The 13539-nt window shown below is 48.8% G+C and overlaps 1 protein-coding gene across 1 annotated transcript; it reads left to right on the top strand.

The window, feature by feature from the left end:
* The first annotated feature begins 3182 nt into the window (after positions 1-3182).
* LOC147648766 (uncharacterized) lies at positions 3183-6735 on the top strand. The gene is made up of 4 exons (XM_086865950.1): positions 3183-4736; positions 4836-4979; positions 5104-5247; positions 5522-6735. Exons 1-4 carry the CDS (start codon positions 4616-4618, stop codon positions 5563-5565), a joined length of 453 nt encoding a protein of 150 aa, XP_086722076.1. The 5' UTR covers positions 3183-4615; the 3' UTR covers positions 5566-6735.
* Positions 6736-13539: the final 6804 nt, after the last annotated feature.

The following is a 13539-nucleotide window of genomic DNA, read 5'->3' as shown; positions in this document are numbered from 1 at the left end:
CAGATTGCCCAATTTGGATAGCCCAGTGGCCACTGAGCAAAGAGAAATTAAAGGCGCTAAATGAGTTAGTAGATGAGCAATTGGCTCAAGGCAATGTTGAACCCACTTTTAGCCCTTGGAACTCCCCTGTGTTTGTCATTAAAAAGCCGGAGAAAGACAAGTGGAGATTGGTTCATGATCTGAGAGAAATTAACAAAATCGTTGTGGACATGGGACCTCTTCAGCCAGGAATGCCTTCCCCTGCCATGCTTCCTCAAGATTGGGAATTGGCTGTGATTGACATGAAAGATTGCTTTTTCAAAATTCCTCTAGACCCTGTAGATGCCCCCAGGTTTGCTTTTCCTGTGCCTTCCCTCAACAGAGAAACCCCAATGAGAAGGTTTCATTGGAAATCCCTCCCCCAAGGGATGAAAAATTCACCTGTGATTTGTCAATGGTATGTTGCCACCTTGTTATCCCCTGTGCGAGCTGAGGTGGGGGAAACCATCATCCTGCATTATATGGATGATGTGCTAGTGTGTGCCCCACATGAAAAATTGCTGCAATTCACACTGGACCGGGTGACTGAAGTTTTAACAACTGCAGGATTCACCCTTCAGGAGAAAAAATTCCAAAAGATGCCTCCTTGGAAATACCTAGGTCTGGAAATCACTGCAAAAACAATTGTTCCTCAGAAATTAGCTTTTAACAGCAATCCCAAAACCTTAGCAGACTTGCACTCTCTATGTGGAACACTGAATTGGGTTAGGCCTTGGCTAGGCATTGCCACCGATGACCTAGCCCCTCTTTTCAATTTATTGAAAGGGGGAGATGAGCTGAGTGCTCCAAGGACACTGACTCCAGAAGCCAGGGATGCTTTAGAGAAAAGGTAAGCAGTATGATGGAGAAGAGACAGGCACATAGATGCCATCCAGAGCTGCCTTTCAAATTTACTGTAATGGGGAAATTGCCACACCTTCAGGGGTTGATTTTTCAGTGGGACAAGGACCAGAAAGACCATTTGATAATCATAGAGTGGGTCTTTCTCAGTCACCATCGGTCCAAAAATATTACAAGGCCACAGGAATTGATGGCCCAGCTGGTTGGAAAGGCCAGGCTGAGACCGAGAGAACTTGCTGGTCGTGATTTTTCATGTATACATTTGCCCCTAAGCCTCTCTGAGGAAGAAACCTCCTCAGTGAAGATGACCAGGGAAATGTTTGAGCACCTCTTGAGGAATCAAGAGACCCTGCAAATTGCTCTGGAGAATTTTACTGGGCAGATTTCAGTTCATGCCCCTGCTCACAAATTGTTTAATTCAAAATTTAATTTGGTACCAAAAGATAAGAGGAGTCAGAAGCCCCTTGAGGCTTTGACTGTTTTTACTGATGCATCTGGAGCATCCTGAAGGTCAGTAATGACCTGGAAGGATCTTCAGACGCAGCAGTGGGAAACAGATGTTGATTATGTGGAAGGATCCCCTCAAATTGCTGAGTTAGCAGCAATGGTTAGAGCATTTGAGAGGTTTTCAGAATCATTCAGTTTGGTCACTGATTCAGCTTATGCAGCAGGAGTGGTTTCCAGAGCAGAAAATGCAGTCCCCAAGGAGATCTCAAACGGAATGTTGTTTGAATTGCTCTCAAAATTGATTGATGCAGTTTCCCATTGAGAACATCCCTATTTTGTTATGCATACCTGGTTGCATACGGAATTACCTGGTTTCATAGCAGAAGGGAATGACAGAGCTGATTCCCTGGCTGCTGCCCCCGTTGGGCTGGCCAGACTCCCTGACCTGTTTCAACAGGCAAAATTAAGCCATGAAATGTTTCATCAGAATGTGCCAGGTTTTATTCGACAGTTTAATCTCAAACGAGATCAAAGCCAAAGCCATTGTGGCCCCTTGCCCCCACTGTCAACACACAGCTCTGCCACCCCTGGGTGCTGGAGTCTATCCAAGGGGACTTGAAAGCTGTGAAGTATGGCAAACTGATGTAACACACATCCCTGAATTTGGACAGGTAAAATATGTACATATATCCATTGATACCTTCTCTGGAGCAATTTTTGCCTCGGCCCATGCAGGAGAAAAAGGTGTGCATGCCACAAAGCACCTGTTGCAAGCTTTTTCTGTGCTAGAAATCCCTAAAGAAATTAAAACAGATAATGGACCAGCATATCTTTCCAAAGTGTTTAAAGAATTTTTACAAGAATGGGGAGTGAGACACAAGACAGGAATCCCCCACTCTCCAACAGGTCAAGCAGTGGTGGAGAGAGCACACCAGTCACTCAAAAGGGTTTTGAAAAATGGGAAAACAAAGTAAAGTTAACACCACAGGAAAGATTATGCAAAGCACTGTTCACTCTCAACTTTTTAAACTGTTCTGTGGAAGATCAAAACCCCCCAGTGGTTAAGCATTTCTCCCCTCATGGCAAACACAAGCTCAAGGAACATCCACCAGTGCTGATGAGAGACCCTGAGAGTGGAAAAATTGAAGGTCCTTACAAATTAGTGACATGGGGAAAAAGATACGCCTGTGTATCAACACCCCTGGGTTTACGGTGGGTCCCACAGAGGTGGGTAAAACTGTACATTGAAAAACATCCCACAGGACCTCCTGATATTTCAGTGGCAGAAGTTCAAAGATCAAACAGGTATTTGGGTGGAGAAGGAAATCCAGATTCTCCATTCTACCCTGACTTTCCTCTGTTGAATCTGTTTATTTTTATCTGTTAATTCAGCTAATGTTTTTTGTTCCTTGTTTACCTGTATTTTAGGAAGAAACCATCCCGAGCATGACAGTTTTGTGGACATTTTCTCAGGATGGGGATTTTTGGGATGGCTGTCTTCTGTTTTCCAGACTGTTTTAGGGTTTTTTGCAATTGTTGTTGTTCTGATTATGTTTTCTGTTTTGCAACGTTGGTGTGTTACCACCACCACCAAGTTAATTTCTCCTGCACCTCAGATAAATGCTGTGGAATTCCCAAATCCCAATACCCCCCAAACACCTTCCCCTTGGTTTGAAGAAGTAAAACCGAGTTCCCTTCCTTCTTTTGGAAAAGATTAGGGGGAGATGTTGTAGTTGATAGCTTGAAATGTATCTTTCCCCCTCTTCTAGTTGTGATTTCCACCCCCACCCCCAGCTTCTCTTTCTCCTGTTTATCTGGCGTCAAGTTACCATGGTTTCTAAAATTTCTCTCCTCAGCCCCACGGCGAGAGGCCGGATAGAGTAAAGAGAGGACCCCGCTGGCATTTCCAGCTGCTTGAAGTTTCTTTAGCCCAGGAAAGCACGGGGTTGGGAGAAGAGAACCCTTCTTTCCAACACAGAAGTTTGGTTTGTAACTTTTTCCTGTCCCAGAATGCCTCTGAGCTATGGAAGCTGAGAGGCCATGCTTACCTTGCCTTCCTTTTCTTTCCCCCCTGGGTTGCCAGGAAACCAAGCCACCCCTCTCTCCTCCTTTGCCTCTCTGTGGAGAATACTCCTACACCTTTGTGGGCATTTGAAGAAGTTGGTGTCTGTTATTTCTAATCTTGGTGTGTGTAACCTTGATTTGTAGAAAGTTTGTAAGATGTACTAACTGAGAAAAAGAATTGGTTCTCTCTCTGATGTTCCCTCCCTCTGAGAAACCCTGCTAAAAGAGACCCCCCTGACCCCAAATCCTTTGTCTCTCGTCCTTTGGATTCCCCTTCACAGAAATAAACTGTGGAATGCAACCCCAGGGAGAGAAAGTCCCCCCCTGATTTCTTTGCTCACTCTATAGACTTGAATTCTTGAAGAAAATCAGTGAATCCCACAAACATCTGCTGGCTTGAAACCAGAGTGAAGAGAAACCTCATCACTGAGCCAGCCGGGCCACACTTGAGAAGATCAAGTCATTCCTTGTGTCACACCTGCAGGTTTAGAATGGCCACCAGCTGGGACGTGTCCCAAGGAGGCCGTGCCAGCTTCTGTGCAAGGCCCCGTGCCCTTCCTGCTGCGGCTGCGTCGGCAGCCCTGGGGGCTCCTTCTGCTGCCCTGAGCCTGCAGAGCAGGGCAGCGTTGGCTGATGGTTTGAGGCATTCCTAAAGATCCTGTTGGGCTGTCTTAGACCCTTTGGGCAAGGGATTCCTCCCAACCTGGGCCACTTTGGGGGGGATGGGGTGGAACCAGGGCAGCTGGCAGTGTGTGCAAGGGCTCTTTGTGACACGGTGTAGCTTGGTCACCGTGGAATGGAACAGGACCAGGTGTCCAAGGGCCCTTTGTGACACGTAGTGACATGGGAGCTGGCAGTGACTGGGCCGTGCCACAGTGCTTGGTGCACACAACAGGACACGACGTGCCAGAGCCATGCTGTGAGGAGCCCCTACAGAGTGCACTCACTGGTGCCTGCCCCGGAGCTTTTTTGAGGCATTAGACCTCCTGGTGCCCTCGAGGGCAGACTGTGGTATTTGTTGAATACAAACCTCGACAAGGAGTCTCTTGTCCTTGTGGCAGGAGCAATCAAGAGGCAACTGCAGGACTTGCTGTCCTGTCACATTCTTGAGACTTCCCTCTGCCGGGTGTCTTCCACACATATATGCAGGACTAGCTGGACTGCAGAACATCAGGTCTTTTCCAAAGCATCTCACTTGCAAATAGCCATAAATTCAGGTGCTAGCATGGAGAAAAGACCCCCGAGAGTGCCTAAGCTGGCCTGGGTAGAGGAGGATGAAGGAGGCCCTGGAGCTGCTCCTGAATATGAGACTGAAGAGGTGCAGCAGTTCCAGCCGCTGCAGGAGGGTGAGTGGGAGAGCTGGGCTCCAGAGCTGGAACTTCCAGCCAGCATTGCCCCATCCCATCACATCTCATCCCATCCTGTTGGGTTGTGCCCATGGACAGGATGGAGGAGGATGGGAAAAGACATGGAGCAGAGGCCCCCAAGAGTTCCCAAGCTGGCCTGGGTAGAGGAGGTTGAAGAAGGTCCAGGAGCTGCTCCTGAATATGAGACTGAAGAGGTGCAGCCGTTCCAGCCGCTGCAGGAGGGTGAGTGGGAGAGCTGGGCTCCAGAGCTGGAACTTCCAGCCATCATTGCCCCATCCTGTCCCATCCAGCCCCATCTCTTCCTATCCCTTCCCATCCCATCCCGTTGGGTTGTGCCCATGGACAGGATGGAGGAGGATGGGAAAAGACATGGAGCAGAGGCCCCCAAGAGTTCCCAAGCTGGCCTGGGTAGAGGAGGTTGAAGAAGGTCCAGGAGCTGCTCCTGAATATGAGACTGAAGAGGTGCAGCCGTTCCATCTGCTGCAGGAGGGTGAGTGGACTCCAAAGCTGGCACTTCCAGCCAGCATTGCCCCATCCTGTCCCATCCCATCATATCCTGTCTCATCCTATTCCATCCAGTCCCATCCCATCCCATCCCATCCCATCCCATCCCATCCCATCCCATCCCATCCCATCCCATCCCGTCCCGTCCCGTCCCGTCCCGTCCCGTCCCGTCCCGTCCCGTCCCGTCCCGTCCCGTCCCGTCCCGTCCCGTGGGCCTGTGCCAATGGACAGTGTTGTGGTTTAATGAATTCTGGTTTCAGTTGAGGGGAAGAGGTCCTCAGACTGCAGGAGTGGTTCTCTGTAGTGAACCTGCCAGAACCAATGAACTGCCTGGTTTTGACGACCCAATCATCTGTCTAAATTTGAAGATTTACACCTGGTTAAACCACTTAAAAGAGTTGAATATATCTCTTTGGAAAAGCACATTTTATAAAGGAAAAAAAGCCTGGGAAATCTCTCTTGACTTGTGACCTTTGAACAGCTTGGGCCGGGGCTAGCCCCACACGGACCCCGCTGCCAGGCCCAGAACGGCCCTCCCGCCACTGCGGTGTGTCGCCGTGGCAGCTGCCACACAGCACGGCTGAGTTTTTCGGCCCCCAGAGGTGTGGAGAGCAGGCTGCAGAGCCTGCCACCAGGAAACTTGCCAGGCCCCATCCTGGTGGATGGCTGGGGCCCCTTCTCAACTGGGCCGGGCCCCCTCCCTGGTGGAGCCTGGGGACCAGCACCGGGAATGGCCCCACGGCTGGTGCTGGGAGTGGCCCCAAAGCTGAGAGGGTGTGGGGCCAGGAGCAGCCCCAAAGCCAAGAGGGTCCAGGGCCAGGAGTGGCCCTGAAGCCAAAACGGGCTGGGGGCAGGAGCAGCCAAGCAGCCACTGACATCCCAGACCAGGAGCAGCCACGTGGCCAGGGCCACACGGCTGGGATCAGAGTGGCCAGGGTGGCACCGTGCAGCCACAGTTATCTCAGCATGACTCAGTAGACTTTGCTTGCTTATCTGTTTTTAGCTATGCTGCAGGCTGAAGGACAAAAGCTTTTTTTTTTTTTTTTTTCCCGGTGCCCCACATGAAGGAAAAACGCGAGGTGGCACCGGCAGCCAGGACAGCTAGGGCAGTGCTGGGTGGGCACCATGGCAGCAAAACCAGCAATTCCTTGATTGCAGAGCAATCTGTATCAGACCAACGATACAGAACTCTATAAAAACTGTTTCAACCGATAAAGCTTGAGAACAAATGAACCTATGAACACAAATTCTCTCCTGAGTCAAGAAAAAGGAGTGAAAACACATAGAGAAAGCAACATGGACACTCTGCTCATCCTTCAAAACAGCACTTGATTAAGCTGACATGGGCCAAGAATGCAGCTGTGGAAAAGCTGTAAAAGATGGGAGGGATTCATAATTGCAGATTTTTGGGCAGCTGCTATTTGTGGAAATTAAAAGCCACAAGAAAACCGTTTCTTGTGGAGATGTCTCCATGGCATGTCAAGAGAGACATGTTTCCTTAAGTGGACTGAAAAAAACTATTCTAGAAGTGGTAAACTGACTGAAAGTCCCAGGTTTTGTCTCTGCACATTGTCAGTGAGAAAGAAAAGCTATGGGGGAAGGAGAAGTGTTCTGAAGATTTATTCTGATTTTTATTATATTTTTGTTTCCTGTTAATGAACTTTTTTTGTTGTTGCATTCTGCCACAGCGAGGGGCACAACAACTGCCCCGGGCCCTGGAGTCTCAGACCTCAGGCAGCTACTAACAACCAAAAGGAAAAGACAACAGGATGAGTCATGGTTTAGCAGAATTCAGGATCCTTTATTGAGCTAGGGACCAAGACAAGAACTAGGGTAGAGTCATGGGTTTTATATGCCAGGGTAGGGGTGGAATTTAAAGTCCAGATTGAATAGCGAGAGGAGCAGGGGACTGCAAAGGGGTGGGTCGAGGAGGACAAGCAATGGAAAGAACTAAGGCAGGGACACTGCAGTAGAATTTCAACCCATGAGGGTAAAGGAAAAGAAGAACATTCTTGGGCCATTCCATATCTGGCAAAATGGGGTGGAGTGTCTTTTCCCGGGCTTGCAGGGGCACATCTCATAGGGTGGAGGGGCGGAATCTTCTTTAAATTATGCCACTCACCCGATGCTGTCTGTCTAGGTAGAATCTCCCCCTCATGAGGCAGGGGCATTCTGCAACTGCCCCTTTTTATTTTCTTTTAAAAAGAGGGGATAGTCTTGAGAGGAGTGACAGGTTTGTCTTTACAAAGAAGCTGTGGGTCTGCTAATAAGATGAAACTATCACTGAGAGATAGCAGAAACAAAAGGATGGATTTCACTGATTGAGTGAAAGATGAAAGGGACACTGGGGAAACACCATAAAATTCCACAAGAGTTAAGAATTAAGAAGGAGATTATGCTGGGGGGGGGATGGGGGGGTGGGGGGTGGGGAGGTATCCCAGGTATCAGGCGTTCCGGGCAGTCTGTACCTCTCAAGTCCCTCAGCCTATGGGGAAAGAGAGAAGACACATATGGCCGGGAATTAGGATAAAAAAGAAGGCTGCACCTTCCAAAAATGGGATAGACCTCAGGGGAATGCCCCATGGCCTCTCCCTTTAATCAAATAAAGTGAAAGGACTCCTCTGTCTCCTTTTTGGACATAAACCTCTGGTGTTTGTGGATTAATTTTCCTGACAATTTGGGGGCTCGGTCTGGGATATTTCCACTGTTCAGGGCAGCAGGCAGCGAGCGGAGCTGAAGGCGCGCCTCACCCAGTTTCGGTGATCAGCTCCCCTTGGTGGTGGCTGGCACTGGACGATTGATGGGCTCCTGAGACTGTCCAGGAGTCAGACGAGTGGCGGACCAGGGGGTGTTGCTCTATTAGGAACGGTGAGAATGACACAGACTCTAGGAGTCAATCAGGAGAATTTCCCTTTGTTTATTGCTTCAGATCTTTTTTATAGACCGATACGTGAAAAGTACAGAAAAGAAACTCTTATTGGTTCGTAAACTAACACATCACCATCATTGGTCAGTGGGGTACAGCACCCCCCGACCTTCTCTTGCCAGAAAACAAGGAACAGACAAACAGCACCTGCAAGGCTGTTTTCTGTCTCTGAGGATTGTTTTAATTCCTCCCTATAATTTCCCAGGCCACTTTCTCAGGCAAGACTGAGAAAGCTACGTGGCCTGCAATTTCTACAGGCACTATGCTGCCTGCTTCACAGTTAGCATCCATAAGGGGGATCTGTGAAGGGTCCACAGGGAAGAACGCCTGAAAATCTCACCAGTGAGTAAAATGGGATCTTTGGAGCGCAAAACTGGCAGGGCAGCCATGGAGGGTAGCACAGGTAAACCTGAGAGGGCAGCTATGGAGGGTAGCACAGGTAAACCTGAGAGGGCAGTTATGGAGGGTAGCACAGGTAAAATAAGGCACCCATGGTGGGTTGCAAGGGTACAGCCAGGAAGGGGCCCCAGCAAAAGGGACGATGATCCCAAAATATCTCCAAAGAATCCCTTGGAAGAATGTTGGTTTGCATATTCTCCCAGAGGTAGTTAAGGATATAGATGCCCAAATGGGGTAATAAAGGAAAATTCAGAAGGGATTTTGGTACTCCATGCCCGGGGGGGCAATCAGGGGAGTTGAGAAGGGGTCTTAAGACCCCTGGGGGGTCTCAATACCTGGGGGATACCTGGGGGGCAATAAGGGGAGTTGAGAAGGAGTCTTGATAACAGGGGATGGACAGATCATGTTGGTGTGTTGGAACAGAATGGGTTAAAGAGGAGTGTGGTGAGGAGATATGTTTGAGGCAAGGAGCAGCAGGACCAGGCATGGAGGTGTGGGACCAGGAGCATGGACTAGGGGCCTGTGGGGCTGCTGGGACTCAGTGCTGGGCAGTGCCTGACCCCACCAGCCCTGGGCAGGAGCAGCAGTGGCTGCTGGCCCCATGAGGCTGTGGGATGCCCTGGCTGCAGGTGGAGTGTCAGAGAGGGGAGGAGCTGTTTGGACAATGTGGCAGGGCAGGGACTGGCTCTGGTACACAGTGTGTGGTAAATAGAGTGAGCACAAGGAGGAATGGTGAAGGTGATGGCAGAATTTTTCCAGCCCAAGAGAGAAAAATTGCAGGGCCCAAAGGGTCCCCTGGGACAGAGGGGACAGGGTCGACCACAAGGATGTGGCAGAGGCATTCCTTCCCCAGCAGAGGAGACCCAACCCAAACAGAGGTTGGGAAAAATTAGTGTGCTGTCTGCAGGGCAGAGGGACATTGGGAACGGCAGTGTCCACAAAAACAGCTGGACCCTCAAGAGGAGGAAGTCCAGAGGATAATGGAAATGGATTCTTAGGGGTGTCAAGGGCTCCCATTGTACCAAGGACCCACCACCCTGGAGCCTGTGTTAACTTTTAAGGTGGGTCCGGATTGAGAGGAGGTGTGTGCCCACACAGGACACACACGGCCTGTCAATCCACCTTAAATTTTATCCCAGAGGGGGAAAAATTGTCGAAAGGATCTTTGTTCAAAAGAGTTGTGAAAACTGTGGCTTCTTCTGTAGGCTCAGAAGTTTGAACGCATTTTTCCCTGAGAGAATTGTGGAAATTGTAGTAAATTAATTTAGTGATTTAATTCATTTGTCTAAATGGGGTTTTGTGCAGAACTGAAAGGCTCCAGTTTGGAGGGGACTACACCCCTCTGCTTTTTGTATGTTTTGTTGTAAAATGACAGAATTGGCAGGTTTCAGTTCTGAAGCCAATTCTGAAACTCTTATCTTGTAGGGAACCCCCCACCAGTCTGTGTTCTGTTGTGGAGAGCTAGAACTAGCAGGTTCTAATCCTGAGGCCAATTCTGCAGCTGCTGCTTTGTGGGGCTGGTGCTGTCCCCATGCAGACCCGGGTATTTATCATGCAGCTTTCTCTGTGGGGGTTATAGAAAAACTTTAGGGGATAGTATTTTTTTATCTGTCCTTGGTTAATTTGTTAGTCGTGTCCCAATGCCTAAGACGGACTTGATGCGGAACATTGGGACAGGGAGCAATTGGTTACTTAAAAAAAAAAAAAAAAAGTGATTTGCTTTAGGCAGTGGCATTGCTTGCACTGAACTGGATCATGTTTGAAAGGAAAATCAGTGGAACAAAAGGATGGAAAAGGGTACAACAACAATTGACATGGACAGTCCTCCCACAGGGATATACAGCGTCACTGGTTTTGTTTGGGCAAGCTTTGCAGAAAATACTAAGAGAGTTTACTCCAGCCTCAGGAGTTAGGTTGTTGCAGTATGTGGATGATTTGCTTTTGTCAGGGGAACAGGAGAAGGTGGCTGAAGAGGCTACTGTAAAGCTGCTTAATTTTCTTGCTAAAAAAGACTTAGAGTGTCTGAAAATAAGGCCAGTTGGTAGAAAAAAAATTTTTTTTTTTTGGCAAAAAATTGCCAAATATTGAGCACACATTCTAACTGGAGAGTTGTGAAGTATTGATTCAGAAAGAATACAAGGGATTTTACAGGTGCCATTACCCCAGTGTCGTGGTTTTAAACCAATAACTAAGAAAATTACTTATTTCTTGCTGTGAGATATGGATTAGAACAAGAGCAAAACAGGCATAAAACTTAAAAGGAATAAAGAACGTTTATTCACAAACTACAATAATAAGAACACCAGAATAAACTTCCAGAAAAACCTTTTCATCCCCTATCTACCCACTATTCCCTTGTTCACATGACAACAGAGACAAAAACTTCAGAACTTTGGTGGTTAAAACAGTCCCAATTCTTGCTACAGTCTTTTCACCAGTCTTTATAGAGAAACAGAAGTTTCTTCCTGTTAATTTATGGAGTTTCTCACAAGAAAACTATTTTTGTTATAGTTTTCCATTGCCCTAATGTTAGCTGCCCAGAGCTGCTGTTATCAGAGCTCACTCCTCCCATTTCACATCACTCTGAAGTGTGTATGGGCCATGAGTCTAGGGATGGCATTTTAAGGATGAGTTATTCAAAGGCAAAAAGTCTTCTTCATCTGTCTCTGTAAGCTTCACTAGAAAACAGTTTTCTCATTGCCTCTCAAGGCTTCAAATCTCCCAGCACTTCACTGTACCACAATTACTCTACTTTTTACTCAAATTTACACTTTGAACACTTTATTCCTCCCTACATACTTTATCATGAATTAAAGGAGTGTTTTCAAGACCTTATTGTCCATCTTCATAGTTTTAACAGAAAGATATTTCAGCTTAATTAAGGCATCTTCTTAATTCTCTACCTTTTCTGAAGCTTCTTTTCTTTCCTGTCACTGGTAGTTTATAAAGTCTCTTTTCATGTTGATCACTCTCTTTTTCTCTCTCTGGATAAAAAGATTAATCTGCAAGTCTCATCTGGGTAATGAAAGAGTTAAAATCTTGCCCAGGCTTTGTAGATGGTTCGGTGATCTCTGCCGAACAGGAGCTGGAGCCGTCTGTGATGGAAAGTTCTTCATAGCTGCTCTGGAGAGTGTGGTCGCTGTCTCTGCTTGCTGCAGGTCCCAAGCCTCTCTCTTTCTTCACTTGGCAGTTTCTAGTGAATGTAGTTACAGCAAAACCTGCAGCCAAGCCAGAGATCGGCTCGGCCCGGCCCTGGCCCGAGGAAAACCTTCCCCAGGCCTGCCCCCATCTCCCGGCCCGGAGACGCGGCAGGCCCGGCCCCATCCCCGCCCGGCCGCATGGCCTGGGCAGGGAACGGGAGGCCTGGAGCTCTGCCACCCTCCACAGCCAGGAAACAAAGAGCACCCAAGTACTCTGACTTTACGTCTTAAGGTAGGGTTCACAAGTTGATCCCCCTTTTCAATGGTTAAAATTGCTGTCAATTCCCAGTAATGACCAATAATTGGTCAGGAGAAGAGACTCCTTTCAGTCCCCAGCAACTTCAACTTCCTTAGCTCTCACAACTACCTTAAAGGTAAAGTCACTTCATGACACCCAGACAAAAAAGATTTATGGCAGTTTTTAGGGTTGGTAGGGTGTTGTGGTATGTTTATTCAGTTCTGTTAAAATTGTTGGTGTTTCATCTGTTTGGTATGTTCCTGGTTCTCCCCCATTTACTGCTTTGGTTGGTTCCATTTGTCTGTTATGTAAACCCCTCCCAGTTTTCCTGAATGTTCCCCATCCATCACCTTTACCCTGCCCCATCTCCCCATCCATCATCGTAAACGCCACCTCTCCTTCCAGCTCCTTCCATGTATATCATCCCTTCCTCAAAACACTACTGGTTGTTATGTTATGTTCCCGCCTTCTTTGTATCCCCATTGGTCCCTGACATTGTAACCTCCTCCCCTTACCCCTCCCTCCATGAGCTCCCATTGGACCCTGGACTGTGCCCGCCCCTGAGATAAAAGCCAGTGCACAGAAGTGCTTGGGGCTCTCTTTGGTCCTGATTTGTCCCAGCCCAGACCCTTGTGCTCATCCCCTCTCCCGAATAAACCTGTTCCTAGGAATTACAGCCAAGTGAGTCTCCTCCTTCCTTTTGCCATCACCCACGACGCCTGATTTGGCAGAGCCCAGCAGGATTTGGTGCTCTGAAGGTTCTGCAGTGGGATCGCCTTTCCCCACTCCTGGCGACTGCCCGTGCCGGAGTGGCACCGTAGAGCTAGCCCAGAGCTCTGGTGCGGCCAAGAGCAGCGTCACAGTGTGATCCCAGGAGAGTCCAGTCACTTCCAGTAGGAGCCCAAAGCTCATGGAACACCTGGAGGACCCACCCAGAGCAGGATCCCTACAAGTTCTCTGGCTGCAGGAAGAGCCCCAAGGAATGGAGGTCCCACCAGAACCACCACCTGAAGTAGAAGGTGGTGGCAACTCTGCAGCCTGGGGTCCCAGGACCACCTGAGTGGTGTCCAGACCAACACCGCAGCAAGTGACTCACACGGCCCCTCATCCTGTCCCCAGAAATCCCACTCTTGGGATCCCTCATCCCTCTCTGCAGTCCCCCCACCAACATCTCCAGGCCTCTGGGAAGACCCCAAAGGGATGGAAGTGCCTAAAACCTTGCTGAAGTACCTGAACAGCTCCCAGCTGTGGATATTCCTGTCTGCAGATCTCTCCTGGTCAGTAGCATGGGGGGCTGGGAAGGGGTGTAGGGGATCCTGAGGGGATTGGAAGAGGATTTTGGTGGCTCCTGGGGGCATTTGTGGTGTGGGAGTGGCTTTAGGGGTCTTTTGAAGCAGTCTGTGAGGGGGTTTTGGAGGTCCTGGCCAGGCTGTGTGGCTTGGAGACAATCTGGGTGGGTCTGGGGAGAGATGGGAAAGGAGTTTCGGTGGTTCTTGGGGCCATTTCTGTTGCACA

The sequence above is a fragment of the Cyanistes caeruleus genome, chromosome 30, assembly GCF_971803275.1.
Source record: "Cyanistes caeruleus chromosome 30, bCyaCae1.hap1.1, whole genome shotgun sequence".
Taxonomy (NCBI): domain Eukaryota; kingdom Metazoa; phylum Chordata; class Aves; order Passeriformes; family Paridae; genus Cyanistes; species Cyanistes caeruleus.
This window is presented reverse-complemented; position numbering and strand designations above follow the sequence as displayed.

What these genes read in the sequence shown, in the direction of transcription:
- LOC147648766 (XM_086865950.1), top strand. Translation starts at nt 4,616, where the DNA reads ATGGAGAAAAGACCCCCGAGAGTGCCTAAGCTGGCCTGGGTAGAGGAG. An exon ending in GTTCCAGCCGCTGCAGGAGG is followed by an intron (nt 4,737 to 4,835) that starts GTGAGTGGGAGA and finishes GCCCATGGACAG; the next exon opens with GATGGAGGAGGATGGGAAAA. An exon ending in GTTCCATCTGCTGCAGGAGG is followed by an intron (nt 5,248 to 5,521) that starts GTGAGTGGACTC and finishes TTCTGGTTTCAG; the next exon opens with TTGAGGGGAAGAGGTCCTCA.